This window comes from Abramis brama, assembly GCF_963993115.1.
Source record: "Abramis brama genome assembly, chromosome: 15".
Lineage (NCBI taxonomy): Eukaryota > Metazoa > Chordata > Actinopteri > Cypriniformes > Leuciscidae > Abramis > Abramis brama.
Genome location: NC_139977.1, coordinates 9733790 through 9748254, shown reverse-complemented (window position 1 = coordinate 9748254; position 14465 = coordinate 9733790). Strand labels below are relative to the sequence as shown.

Below are 14465 nucleotides of genomic sequence, written 5' to 3'. Positions count from 1 at the left end.
TACTTAAAGTTACTTACAGTTATTGAGGTAAATCACAATAAGCCGCAAACAAGGACTCAATGTGGTGCTCGTGCTGACGGACACGCACCCGGAGTATGCCGCCTCTCACATGCATTGCGATCTCAAATTCAATTCTCTTTAACAGCTACACACACAATTATGTCAAAATGCACATTGTGTGGACTGTGGAGTATTCAATGTAAACAAAGTCTGTTATGTCCTACGAGAACGAAAACAAATGGGAGAAATTCAGATGTGTAACTGTCCGTGCTAGGGTTGCCTTGTTTCAGGTAATGGCGAAAACCATTTTAGAACAGCAGCGAAAATGTAAAAGTAGGCTATATAAACTTTAATATATCCTTTTATTTAAACGAGTGCTTTGCTGTGCAAAGAGACATTTCGAAACATTTCACCCGCTGGCCGCTGGTACTTTCACTTTTGCCGCAGAGACCCTTTATGTCCTATAAATGCGTCGTATGTTTGATAATCCGCGCAGATTTCAGTTTACGATTCTGTTTAAAGTTATTAATAACAAAACATGAACGGAAGAAAACGAAAAGAGCAGGATGTGCTTTATGTTGAAAAGACGATAAGTCACGAAAGAGAACTGAATTACACTGACAGGATGCTGTGCGCGCGCTCCGAGCGCCACACGGACAAGCATAGTAGCCTTTGTCTTCGGTCAGCAGGATTATGTAGCATTAAGAGCATCATTCAATGTCGGTAGTATTTCTTACTACACGTTGTGACAATGCACTTTAATCTTTTAATACGCACGAAATAAATGTGATTTATAGAGTGCATTTTTCTATATAGCCTAATAATAGTTAATATTCAGATGAACGGGATAGATTGAACACAATGTATAGTTTAAATGAGTGCCACAACAAAGATGGCGTCTTTGTCGGTCCGGTTTGGAAATACCGGATGCAAGATGACGTTCACATTGGCTAAGCTGAAAAGAGTGATGGCAGGGAGAACGAATAGGTTCAGGTCGTGTGCAGTCTCATCTTTTCTGAGCCGACGGAAAGTTGATTACTTCGGCGAACAGCTATTTAATCTGCCTCATGAATCTACCAGTAATCTACGTGCATATGGAATATCTTGCTGTGTGTTGTGGTAACGGAGAGTACCAATTGTAGTGTTAATGGAGTTCCAGTTATCATCAAGAGAGACTACGGGGATAAAGCGATCTCTTCAAAGGTATTCGAAGTATCTGATTGAAGACAGAGCTGATCATTAACTCGTGTAAAAGCAGTGGAGTGTGAGTAACAGGATATTAAATATCAAGTGCGGTTATTGGGGGACTAACTGACTTGATAGTTTCTTTTACTGCCCTTTGAAACACTGCAGAAACCTTGATGGAACTAAATGATTTAGACTGTTTTCCTTATTCCTCCTTTGAACAATTAATCCAATCCAAGACTATTTAAACTGCGTTGAAGAGGGTTTTGATATGAGTGAGCTGTGTTGTTTCTATGCTATTGGTTTTGTGTATATTTATTCCTAGTCAAATAGTGATATGTGGTGTGATGTAATTGGTACACTGTCATGGTAAATACACTAAAATGTGCATTTTGAGTCGTAGTAGATTGGTTTTCCTTTGGTTTACTCTTACAACATTAAGGATTCATGTTAATTAACCGAGTACATGTGTCCTGTGTTCTATCACCTTCTTGACTTGACCTTATTAAACAATAATAAGGAAATTTTGACAGAATATACAGCGGGGGATATTGTTATACAACTCTTCTGATTATTCTTTTCACTCCTCTATCAGAAATCTTGCGAGGAGCACTGGTCGAGGCAAATTTATGGTGAAATTATTGTCTTTCCACTTCCGTATTATCACCAAAAGTGCTCACTGGACCATTCAGAAGCTTAGAATGGCGCCTATAACCAATGCCATCATTATGTTTTGCAACAATTAGGTTGCAAAGGTCTTGAGACAGCTCTTTGCTTTTACCCATCAAGAGATGTGTCTTGTGTGACACCTTGGCTGGCAATGAGACCTTTTTGTAGGCCATCATTTGGGACTGAACCAGCTGTTATTAATTTCCACTGACAGGGGGCTGGATTGCTTTTTAATTACTGTAAGTTTTCAGCAGTTGTCTTGGCTTTCCATGCCTTTTTGTGCCTCCCTTTCTTCATGTGTTCAATACTTTTTCCCTGTGTCATTTCACATTATTACACATAACTTAATTTCTGAACTTATTTTTGTTTGTTTCTTTGCATGTATGGCTTACTTGGGTTGTTACCAACATCTGGTGAACATTTCATGTCAATAGCACCTTTGGAAATATATTTACTGAGAAAAATGATGACGTGTTCAATACTTATTTTCCCCGCTGTATATTTATCTGGCATCCCATAATAAATGTAAGAGGGAAAGTGTTACAACGTAAATAAACCTATGCTACTGTACCTGAAAAACTTTTATTTAATTTGTATATTTTTTCTATTGTATTTGTCCTATTGTTTGTAATTTGTTTCTTTGTTCCTATTTTTTTATAACAAAAATACAAAAAAACAATGCTTTATTACAGAAGACTGACTGTGTGATTATTGTAGTCAGCTTAAAAGGGATTTGTTTTATAATATTAGGTTGACTAAAATAAATACTAAATAAATGTCAAGGTTCACATTTAATTCAGTAGGGTATTTTTCTTCTAGACCTATTAAACTTAAAAAGAAAAGTAACACAAAACAGTAAACTACAATCAAATCTAAGCACGTCAAATTGCGACCACAATTCACACCACAGCTGTTCATGAGATTTTAAATGCTGGGGAATATTCCCATCTTCCTACAGGTGAAGAAGAAGCAAGCAGGAGAAATTACTCTCGGAGAAACTACTGACACACTATTGTAAAGAATGGAGTTTAAAGAAGAACCCTGCAGAATAAAAGATGAAGATACAGAGGAACAAATAGGTTGGTGTTTTCTTTTTCTTTTATCAACAAATAGGTTGGTGTTTCATTCTCTTTAATGACTGCTGAGGAACATTTAGATGTATTGTTACATGTCAGTGTTCATTTAAAACTAGATACTAGTAGACTAGTAGTAAATTAGATATGTGCTAATTTAAGAATTAACTTTTGCTTTTTAATTGAATATGTTGATTTTAGACCTGATGGAAGTGAATGAAGACAAACACCATCATGTCACAAATGAAGATGTAAAACTGACATATAAAAATGAAGACAAGCAACATCTGTTTCAAAAACCTCATCATTTCAAAAATGAAGATGGAAATGCAGTCGTTTTAAAGACTAAAGAGGATTTCACACAAAAACAAGCTGGAAAATCTGGAGTCAAAGGATCTTTCACCTGCTCTGAGTGTGGAAAGAGTTACATACAAAAGGGAAACTTAAATGTGCACATGAGAATTCACACTGGAGAGAAACCATTCACATGCTCTCAGTGTGGAAAGAGTTTTAGACATAAAGCAAACTTAAATGTGCACATGAGAATTCACACTGGAGAAAAACCGTTCACATGCACTCAGTGTGGAAAGAGTTTCACGCAGAAAGGAAGCTTAAATGAGCACATGAGAATTCACTCTGGAGAAAAACCGTTCACATGCACTCAGTGTGGAAAGAGTTTCATTCAGAAAAGTGTTCTTGAAGATCATCTGCGCCGTCACTCTGGAGTGAGATCATTCAGCTGTGACCAGTGTGATAAAACCTTTGTTTTGGCATCAAGCTTAAAAACACACCTTAACATTCATATTGGTGTAAAGCCTCACTTTTGTTCTTTTTGTGGAAAGTGTTTTTCACGACTGCAAAATTTACAAGAGCATGAGACTATTCATAATGGTGTGAGATCTCATGTTTGCACTAACTGTGGAAAGACTTTTACTACGTCCAGTGCCTTAAAATCACACCAGAGAATTCATACTGGAGAGAAACCGTACAAGTGCTCACACTGTGGAAAGAGTTTCACTCGGTCAGGAAACCTGAAATATCATGAGAGACTTCATAATGGAGAGAAACCTTACAAGTGCTCACACTGTGGAAAGAGTTTTGCTCAGTCAGGAAACCTGAAAGATCATGAGAGAATTCATACTGGAGAGAAGCCACACCAGTGCTCTTCATGTGGGAAGAGTTTTACCCAATTATCTAGTCTACAGACTCATCAGAAAAAACATTGCCCGAAGGTGTCTAATGAGCAAATGTTCATGTTCAGATCCATCACTTACAAATAATAGACTTATAAGTAAATAATTTGACTCAGATTAATCAAAAGCTGGATAATTTGCTAAAATTAGCAGTGAAGTTTGATTGTTTGACAAGGTTTGGGGAAGGTCTAAATAAATAATAATAATAAATTTGGCATTTATGTAAAAGTGGCAATAATAGTCTATTAAATCATAATCCATATTTCAAACAACTTGTTTTAGCTGTTTGGATGTGATGCATTAAGATAATGAAGGCCTTTTTTACATTGAAATCACTCTGCACAATGTGAAAACATGAAAAATAAAAATGAACAAAACTATAATATATATTTAAACTAATATATATATATATATATATATATATATATATATACAGTGAGGAAAATAAGTATTTGAACACCCTGCTATTTTGCAAGTTCTCCCACTTGGAAATCATGGAGGGGTCTGAAATTGTCATCGTAGGTGCATGTCCACTGTGAGAGACATAATCTAAAAAAAAAAATCAGAAATCACAATATATGATTTTTTAACTATTTATTTGTATGATACAGCTGCAAATAAGTATTTGAACACCTGAGAAAATCAATGTTAATATTTGGTACAGTAGCCTTTGTTTGCAATTACAGACGTCAAACGTTTTCATGTTAAACGTTTCAGATCACTCTGCCACCACCGCTAGTCAGCAAACAAACTTAGTTTCTCAAACAATATATGTATTTGACTGTTCTTACCTTTGTAAACATAATGTTGACTTCTTTGCAGCGGATGACTTGTTAAGTGTGCACGTACGAGAGCGAGCAGAAAGGAAGAGCAGTTCCGTTTTTTGGCCACAGGTATCAGTCGCGAGTTTAAATTTCAGAAAATCGCATGTAGCCTCTTTAAAAAAAAAAAAAAGTATTTTAGGGACCGTTCGGTATTTATGGAAGGGGCCACCGGAGGAAAATAGGGGAGGGTCATGTCTTTTTATTCTTTGTTGAGGGGAGGGTCATCCAAATTTTTTTAGTCTAGGGGGGAGGGTCACCCAACTTTTATATTCATTAAAACAGCAACATTTCAAAGTGGCTTGTTTGGTGCTATTTTTTTTCCATTTATTCCATGTTGATCTCGCGTTATCAGCCCCCCTTCGATATCAGATGGGTCTCTGACCCAACAAAAATCCAGTTTGGCGCTGTTTGACAGTGCGCAAGCACTTCAGTTCGCGCTTAGAAAAAGTGCATCATGTCAGAACAGAATGCCAAAGAAATGTTTACCCGGCAAAGCTTTAAAGCACGAGCAAATAATGAACTTTTGTTAAGTGCACAGTGTCCTGTGAGTGTAACTCTACCGCTGCATTAACATGTGATGTGAACGTACGTCGAATTGAGACTGAGGCGCCAGATCTGCAGCTGATTGTGTGCTGTAGCGCGATACTACCATATTTTAGTCTCCATTCTTATTTTGTTTCCACGATGTGTAAGATGTAGGGCTACTACATCTTTAAATTACTATTAGTATTATTTAAGTTAACATAAAATACATAGACCTACACCACAAAAACTAGTTGAGGATAAATTCGTTAAAATTGGGCGATTCCAGTGTTAATGGTCGTGACATTTGCAGTCAAAACTTAAAATAAAAATTCTCAGAAAATGCATTTAATACCAATATTTTGAAACGTCTGAAAGGAGTCAAGACATTAGAAAAATATCAGTCTACTACACATGCGTTTTATATTTAATATGAGTGAAATACACATGTGGCAAAATATTTTTTAGTAATTCTATAAATTACACTGTGCAAACCAAAGATATATACCCACCGGATGAATAAAGATCGGCCTCCACAGAACATAAAATATTGTATTATTTTTATTTTATTTTTCGTGTTCGCATTTAGGCTATGTGAAAAAAAACAATGTTACGGACGTGACAGTTCTCCATTACGGACATGACTGCTCTGAAGCGACTTTAAAAATGTCACAGAGACCTCAAACAGAAAGCACAAAGCCTTTCTTTAAAGTGAATTTCGTTTTTTTATTAATTTTATCTTAATTTTAATCAATGTTTCATCTGGATTTAATAAATAAGAAGTAGTCTAAATATAGTAGAAAATAGATAATCATGACACGGAGGCGCGGGCGAGTGAACTGGACTCTTGTCTCATAAATGAACCGAAACTCAGCGTAAGGTAGGGCCTATGCTACTTGCCTCACAGACCTGAGAAATATATAGAAAGCTTGAAATGTCTACTTTTAAACAGAACAATTCAAAACTAAAGAAAACAGACTGCTCTCTGCTTATGAAATGTGCATTTCTCTCTGGCGCGTTCTGAGAAGATCGCGACGCATCGTCAACTTCATCTTTGCAGTAGACACAGAAAACACTTGTTTATTAATAAACAATTAAAATGTCTCCTAGCTATATTTGACATATTAATAATCATTACTTTTGCCGGTTCTTTGTGACAGCTTTTAGATGCTTTATTCGCAGCGCCACCCACATGAACGAGTCACACCGCATCAGCACCGAAAACATGATTTTTTTTTTCAAATCTAAAATCAAAAATCGTGATACGAACCGAATCGTAGGTTTGGTCTATCGTTACAGCCCTAGTAAGATGAGAAAACAAGAGTTTATGGTTTAAAAAACAAACAAACAATGGCTATCTGAACATATTTGCCACGCGCAAACCAGTAGAATTATAGGCTTTAATTAAAGGCTTATAGGCTAATCAATACATTATCGGGGAGGGTCATGCCTTTTTTCACAATCATTTTGGAGGGTCATAGAAAAATGTATTGCTGGCGAAGGGAGGGTCATGTCTTTTTTGACAACAGATCTCAAAACTCCTCCGGTGGCCCCTTAAATAAATAACGAACAGTCCCTTAATAAAAAAAATTAAATCATTGAAATTTATCTGACATTTTTCTTTTTGCTGTATCGAAAATGTACCGTACCGTGACACCACTGTGTCGTATCGAACCGAACCGTGAATTTTGTGAACCGTTACACCCCATATATATATATATATATATATATATATATATATATTAGTAGTTTACATTAAATCAAGGGGTTTAATATTGTATTTAGTATTGCTAATGAATTAGTAGTAGTAACAACTAATTTTTGTGACTAAAAAGGCTGTTGTTTTTCTATGTATATTTAAAGAGGCGATTCCTCAAATAATATGGATTCTCACAAACACATCACTGAGAAGATGAAATTGCTCATGAAAATGTAATATGTTCTGTGTCTGTGGCAATTCAACAGTGACATACTTGTTTTGCAGCTGCTATTTAGTAGTTCTGTCAGGACCACTATCGTCAGATACGATTGACAATTAGCATACAGTTTGGATTGTTGTATGGCTCTGTTCTGTTCTTAGCCTAGCATGGATAAGATCAGGGAGAGCAGCAATAAAAAACCCCTTAGGGTAAACAGAACAGAACCAAAATTACTCATAAATTCAAAATTTTAATGTACAACATAAATCGAGAATTTAGTCTGATTCAAAGGGGAATCAGAATGCCAAATCCTGACTGGACAAGAGGAGGAGCTGGGGAGGGAGGAGCTGGGGAGGGAGGAGGGTAATTCACTCCTGAGAAACGCAATAGTTGTTGATAACACTGAAGGAGCTTATATATGAATACAGTGATAGGCATCATATTCCTATAGGTAGACGTGGATCACCTGAGAGTCAGCTGATGCGAGCTTGACTTAACGTGACCTGCCAAAACTGACGCTACGCTTGGTTAATGAAATAAGGTTTAAGATTAAGTTCTTACACTGTGGTTATTCCTTGTATTTTGACAAACAATTTGGTTAAAAAAATAATAAAATGGAACTGGTCATGTTTTACGCTTGCTTTGTGTCGTTTCGATCCTCTGAATAACTTGCATGAGCTTCTTTATATGTAGTTATGGCAATAGTTTGGCAGTGCCACAGATCTTCCTCTAGATGGTACCATTTGCTTTAATTTCAACCACGTGACCTCCATTGCGATTCATAAATGTACACTAACTTTTTTTGTTCAAAATTTACAAATATTTATATAATGAGCAAGTACATTATGAATTGATCTTCTAATCTAAACCATGTTTTTGTCTTATCCTGAAACACTATAGTAAGCGTATAATAAGTGTTTATATTCTTACTATTTTAGACAGAGCGGGACGCCAACTGCTGCGGAGTAAGTGAGTACCTGCGTGACTCGTCATATACATAAACAGAGAGAAGTAGCACGTGTATGACACGTGTATGTTCTGCTTAGGCAGAGCTCATGCAGAAGCAGTGCTGGATAAACCTGACTGTCCTTTCCTCGGCTAAATGACATTCGGGTCAGGATTTGTCACCATCCTTAACTGCTCGCTGACCACCTCCCTGCCGCCGTCGAGCCATGGGAGGAGAAGCCCAGGCCACCACGAGCAACAGCCCCCAGTTCCAGCACACATACTGTTCAAGGTCCCTTTTGTCCTTCTGTGGAAGAGGTCTTCGCCCTTCTGATGATGTTCGTGACCTGGTTTCCTTAAAGGGAGACTTCACCCATTTGCATTAAGCTTTGTATTGTTAGAAACCCAGTCATATATTATAATAAAGGTGGATTTTTCATTCATTTTTCCCTGAGATGGGAGAAATAAGGATTTAAGTGTTTTACTTCCTGCTTATTATGACGTAAAAATCATAATTTTGCGTCATAATAAGCAGGAAGTCACATTTCATTGAAAAGTGTAGAGACTACAATAGCTCCTCATTATTCCAGGGGGCGGGACCCGCTCACGCTACAGACCTATTACAGATCAGTGGGTGGGACTTCACTTTCTGAAACTGAAAGCAATATCCTCCATCTTGTGTGAAGCTAAGCTAACAGGCGCTGTGGAGACAGATATAAAGTTATGACAATAGCGGAGGAGAGTGCTCAATATGATATAGAAGAAGAGGATTTCGGAAGTCTGATGCTTGAATCAGGTGTTTGTGGCTACCTTTACAAGCCGCATTATAGCGAAGAGCAGCCGAGGCAGAAGACCTGCCTGCCGCGGACGAGGAGCCCGGACTGGCTCGAGTTAGGGCGGACTGGTGGCGCCGGTGATCTCACTATGCAACTACGAACCGCTACGAACACAGAGATAGAGTCCGTCTGCGGCAAAGAATTTCAACGATGACAATTTCTCCTGGACGAAATCTCTGAATCAGACGAGGACACGGACGTTTGTGTTGTGAACCATCCTAGTTTCGCACCGCATCTGACTGAACATCCCGGTAACGTTACCATGCAATAATTCACCACTTCGAAAGAAATACAAATGAGGAGTAATTCACTAATGAGTTCGCCAACTAACTAACGTTAGACATTGTGTGTGAAATGAATTTCAAGCTCCGGTGGTAGCTAGGCTTATGGACGGATGAGTGATTCATATGCTGTTCTGGATTAGTGGTAGTGGCTTGCGCAGCTGTGCAATGTGGTGCATTGTGGGAGTTGTTGTCTTTCATACAAATGCGTCCTGAAGTTACTTTCTTTCTTTCCTCGGTCAAGAAGGCACCAAATTCAAAATTTATTTTACATTTCGACTACATATATGACCCACTTTCAATAAAGATCAATGTTCCCATGGGTGAAATGCTCCTTTAAGCTCCACTGCTGTGGATGACGATTATGATGTTATGTACTGTACACCGCAGCCTCCGACTCGGGTGACTGGTCATGTTAGGAGTCCGAGGCCTCCTGCAATGAGTTCTCAGGAAAACCGGCTGCAGTGATGAGGAGCTGTTGAAGATCCTCAAAGGGCAGTTGCTGTTCTTGACCTTGATTGGTCACAGCCCAAGCAGCAAACGAAGAATAGAATGGACTTGTGGTTTCTGCAGCAGCGCTGATGTCGCAGTCTTGGCGCTCCTTCCACTCAGCCTGAGCCCAAGCAGCGGAAATACACTATGCCGCAAGCTCAGAAGCAATCTTGTGCTATTTTCTCCCAACTTGAGTATGATGAGAGCACGTGTTTCTCAGGAGCGCGGAGTCTTTGCTCAGCGCTCTCACCTAGTTCGAACCGGGGAGAGTGTTTATTCTGAAATGCAGTCAAAGTGGCACATAAACTGTCTAGAGCTGAAGGCAGTACAGGGTTTTTCCTGGGTCAAAAATGGTCTTCGGTGGCTAACAGACATGGTCATCCACACACACACAGTAAAAAGTAGCCTAACCACGTGATCTGCAAGCCCAATGCTGACAATAAATTTAAAATAAATGCAAAGAAACAGTTTGATATTTTAGCCTATCCTATTTATTCATGAACTAAAAAACAATCCCTGTCAGGACAGGTAATAAAAGAAAGCGATTGCAACTTATTTTACATGTAAACATCACCAAATTATAGTTAAAAGAAAATATAAAGAACTGAAATGTCAAAGGTATCACAATTTGTCTATTTACAAATATAACCTGCAGATGAACATTTAACTCGTCTCTTTTTATTAACACTGTAGAACCTTTTTCAAGGTCTCTGAAGTCGATCCCTGACATGATTGTTAGGCTGCATAAACTAGGTCAGCCAGTATTGGGGAACACTTCCTATAACACGAGATGTACTCATTACATCAAACGAAGAATGGCATCTACTCTAATGTTAGTCTTTCTGTTTATTCAGAGGTTTACTGTAATCAGCCGGATCCGGGCCGTATCCAGATCAGATGGTGGACCTGCGCCTAGACACGACCACAACACATGATGTAGTCAGCCGGATCCGGGCCATATCCAGATCAGATGGAGGACCTGTGCCTCGACATGACTACAAGTCAAGTCAAGTCATCTTCATTTATATAGCGCTTTTAACAATGTAGATTGTTCCAAAGCAGCTTTACATTGATAATAGGAAATTTAAAGTAAAGTGTTTTGGCTTTATAGCAGGTCTAGAATAAAGTTATTGTCCAGTGGTACGACAACTTAGGGGCCGCTAACACGACACCGTTTTAACAGAAAACTCTTAAGTTCTTTCTGCGCAAACTTCAAAAACGCGAACCAGTGAGAACGCCGATGGCGTGCACATGCGTATTACGAGTTCAGTCTATAGGTATGGGCATTTGAATATATGTGCGCAGGCATGTAGTCCTTCCCTACAAATCAACCCTCAACATACTACTTGTCTGGCCTTAAAATGAATAATACAGAATTTTTATCACTTCCATGTAGCCACGCGAACTGGAATTATCCCGACAACGCTTTATCTGTAGATAGGTAAAGTGAGGGGAGGGAGACAACGCATGATGTAGTCAGACGGATCCGGGCCATATCCAGAACAGATGGTGGACCTGTGCCTAGACATGACCACAACGCATGATGTAGTCAGACGGATCCGGGCCGTATCCAGATCAGATGGAGGACCTGCACCTAGACACAACCACAACGCATCCCTGAAGTGTCAGCAGAGATTATGTCAACTAGACTCTCCCCTTTGAAGGCCTCATTGATACAACAACCATCGACATTGATCCTCAACAAACCCGTCTCCATACCGGCGTGATCAGGGCCGTTTGAAGGAATTTGGGGGCCCCAAGCAAAATGGACATGGAGGCTCCCCCAAACTCCCCCCCAAAATATGAATAATGTCATATTTGCATAAACTGTCACTACCGTATATCCCGACACTAGCACATTAAGATAAGCTATGAAAAAATCATGTTCTTCTGCCTCTTTCTGGTTAAATAATGTTTATAGATGGGTTACAAAGTATTTATTAAGTAAAAAGACTGTTTGCTAACAGTTAAATGACAATTAACTAAAGATTAACAATTTACCATCTATTAATGATGGTTATTATAAAGTGTTACCGAAAAGATGTTAGCATTTCCATATTTTGATATTAGAAGGGAAGGGATGCAGCTGCTTTCACAACTACCAATGCTTAAAAACCTCCCGAGCTAATGTTTGATGCACGGAATTTATTGTGTGGTTTTCCTAACCCCCATTTGGTAAATAGATTATCACGGTGGAATAGTTAGTATAGCATGCTATCTATGCCACTTTCATTAAAACCTATTACAAAGCTATAGCAATGTCATGTCATGTCATTAAATACGATAAACAGTGATTCTGGAACAGATCTGCGTCTTCCTTATCCCGTTAAAAAAAACATATTATAGTATGTAACCATATTCCGTCCGTTCGAAAAAAAAGTTGCACTAACTGTTCGTTACAAGCAGCATTTGCCGTCAGGCAGGTAGCTAACATAAACATATTTTTGCTAGCCTACCTGCTACAAAATTACACCATTTGTACAAGACAAGTAGAGCTATTTTATCCAGTGTAATTTACCACTTACCACTATCTTGTTTTACTTGCATAATTCTGCTTCATGATGACTGCCGAGGAGGTTTTGTATTTTGCCGGCAGCAGAGATCACGTAGTTGGCTGGCTGCTGTCAGCGACTACCGAGAGGGGCCCCCTTGAGGGGGATCCCGATAACAGTGTCATTGCACTTTACTGCATTGACTATCAAAGGGGCGCTCACACAGTTTGTCGTTGCATTTTATTCTTAACCAGTCGTTGTCTTGGGGCCCCAGGCCAGCTCGGGGCCTCAAGCAATTGCTTGGTTTGCTTGCCTTGTCGCGACGGGCCTGGGCGTGATGACTCCGATCTTCAACCAGATGGAACTGGATAAATATTCTGAATGTTCTGATCCAACCTGACTTCTGACCTGTAATGCTGCCTGAATCATAATCATACACTGTTTGTTCGGTGGCCAGAGGAGAACTGGCCCCCCGCGACTGAGCCTGGGTTCTCCCAAGGTTTTTTTTCTCCATTCTGTCACCTGATGGAGTTTTGGTTCCTTGGATGCAAAACATGGATGGTTTATTTCCTCAAATACACTGCAAAATGTGGTGAACAGCAAATGTTACCTTAAAAAAAATTCTACTTGATTTAACCTATAAAAATAATTTTCTTGGTATAACGAATGTATTTAGGTTGATTCAGTGATGTTAGAATATGATGGTAATAAGTTTGACTTGAGTAAAACTAGCTCATTTGCATGTGACCATTTTTTTTCAGTGTACTACTAAATAAAAAAAAATGTAAGTAGTTTATTATTTTACACCTTCAGTGCTGGTCAGAATTATTTTCCCCCTTGGTAAATATGATCAAAGATGGCTATAAAAAATAAATCCGCATTGTTAATCCTTTTGATATTTTATTTTAAAAATTAGCAAAAATCTAAGCTTTCATTGAAGTAAAATACTTTTTGCAACCTCCTTTTTCCAAGATAACAGCTCTGAGTCTTCTCCTATAATGCCTGATGAATTTGGAGAACACCTGACAAGAGATCAGAGACCATTCCTCCATACAGAATCTCTCCAGATCCTTCAGTTTCCCAGATCCATGTTGGTGCTTCTTCTCTTCAGTTCAGCCCACTCATTTTCTATAGGGTTCAGGTCAGGGACTGGGATGGCCATTGCAGATGCTTGGTTTTGTGCTCAGTGACCCATCTTTGTTTTGATTTTGATGTTTGTTTTTGGATCACTGTCCTGTTGGAAGATCCAAACACGGCCCATTATAAGATTTCTAGCAAAGGTTGTCAGGTTTTTATTTTTTTATCTGTTGGTATTTGATTGTTCGGCAAAATGAGTGGGCTGAACTGAAGAGAGAAAGCGCCAACATGGATCTGGGAATCTGAAGGATCTGGAGAGATTCTGTATGGAGGAATGGTCTCTGATCTCTTGTGAGGTGTTCTCCAAATTCATCAGGCATTATAGGAGAAGACTCAGAGCTGTTATCTTGGAAAAAGGAGGTTGCAAAAAGTATTTAATAAAAGAGGGCAAATAATTGTTCCCAACGTGTTTTGGAGAAAAATATTTATTTCATAATGTGATCCCCCCCCCCCCCCCCCCCACACACACACTTTAAATTATTTTACTTCAATAAAAGGTTTGATTTTTGTATTTAAAAAAAAATAATGAAATATCAAAAGGATAAACAATGCATATTTATTTTTTACAGCCATCTTTGATCATATTTACCAAGGGGGCAAATAATTCTGACCAGCACTGTACTTTCATATCTAGACTCCTAACTCTCTGTTTGAAGGTATCCCACTCAGCAAGCAGTGACTCCTCAGACAACCTAGGAATCTCTTTTGCAAGAGCGTTCATATCCTCATCACCATAATTTGGTTCCGGACTAGTAAGGATAGACCTTGGTGTCATGACACAAAAATGTCTGAGACTGCCCATATTTGGAAATCTCTCAGTGACATTTTCTATCAGCATGTCAAGGAATGGGTGTGTAGCAGGGTGATGTATAACCCTTGCTGTTATTGGTTGGTGTC

The 14465-nt window shown here is 38.7% G+C and overlaps 1 protein-coding gene across 3 annotated transcripts in view; it reads left to right on the top strand.

The window, feature by feature from the left end:
* LOC311098014 (uncharacterized protein) overlaps positions 1–8013 on the top strand; it is a 33730-nt gene extending 25717 nt beyond the window's left edge. For 2 of the 3 annotated variants that reach the window (XM_084138016.1, XM_084138014.1), the window contains exons 2-3: positions 2813–2933; positions 3129–8013. In XM_084138016.1, coding sequence (XP_083994142.1) covers positions 2876–2933; positions 3129–4207 — 1137 coding nt within the window. In that variant the 5' untranslated portion in view covers positions 2813–2875 and the 3' untranslated portion in view covers positions 4208–8013. Of the gene's footprint in view, positions 1–965; positions 1204–2812; positions 2934–3128 lie in introns of those variants that run through there. The other variant, XM_084138015.1, reaches the window with a different exon arrangement.
* The last annotated feature ends 6452 nt before the right edge of the window (positions 8014–14465 follow it).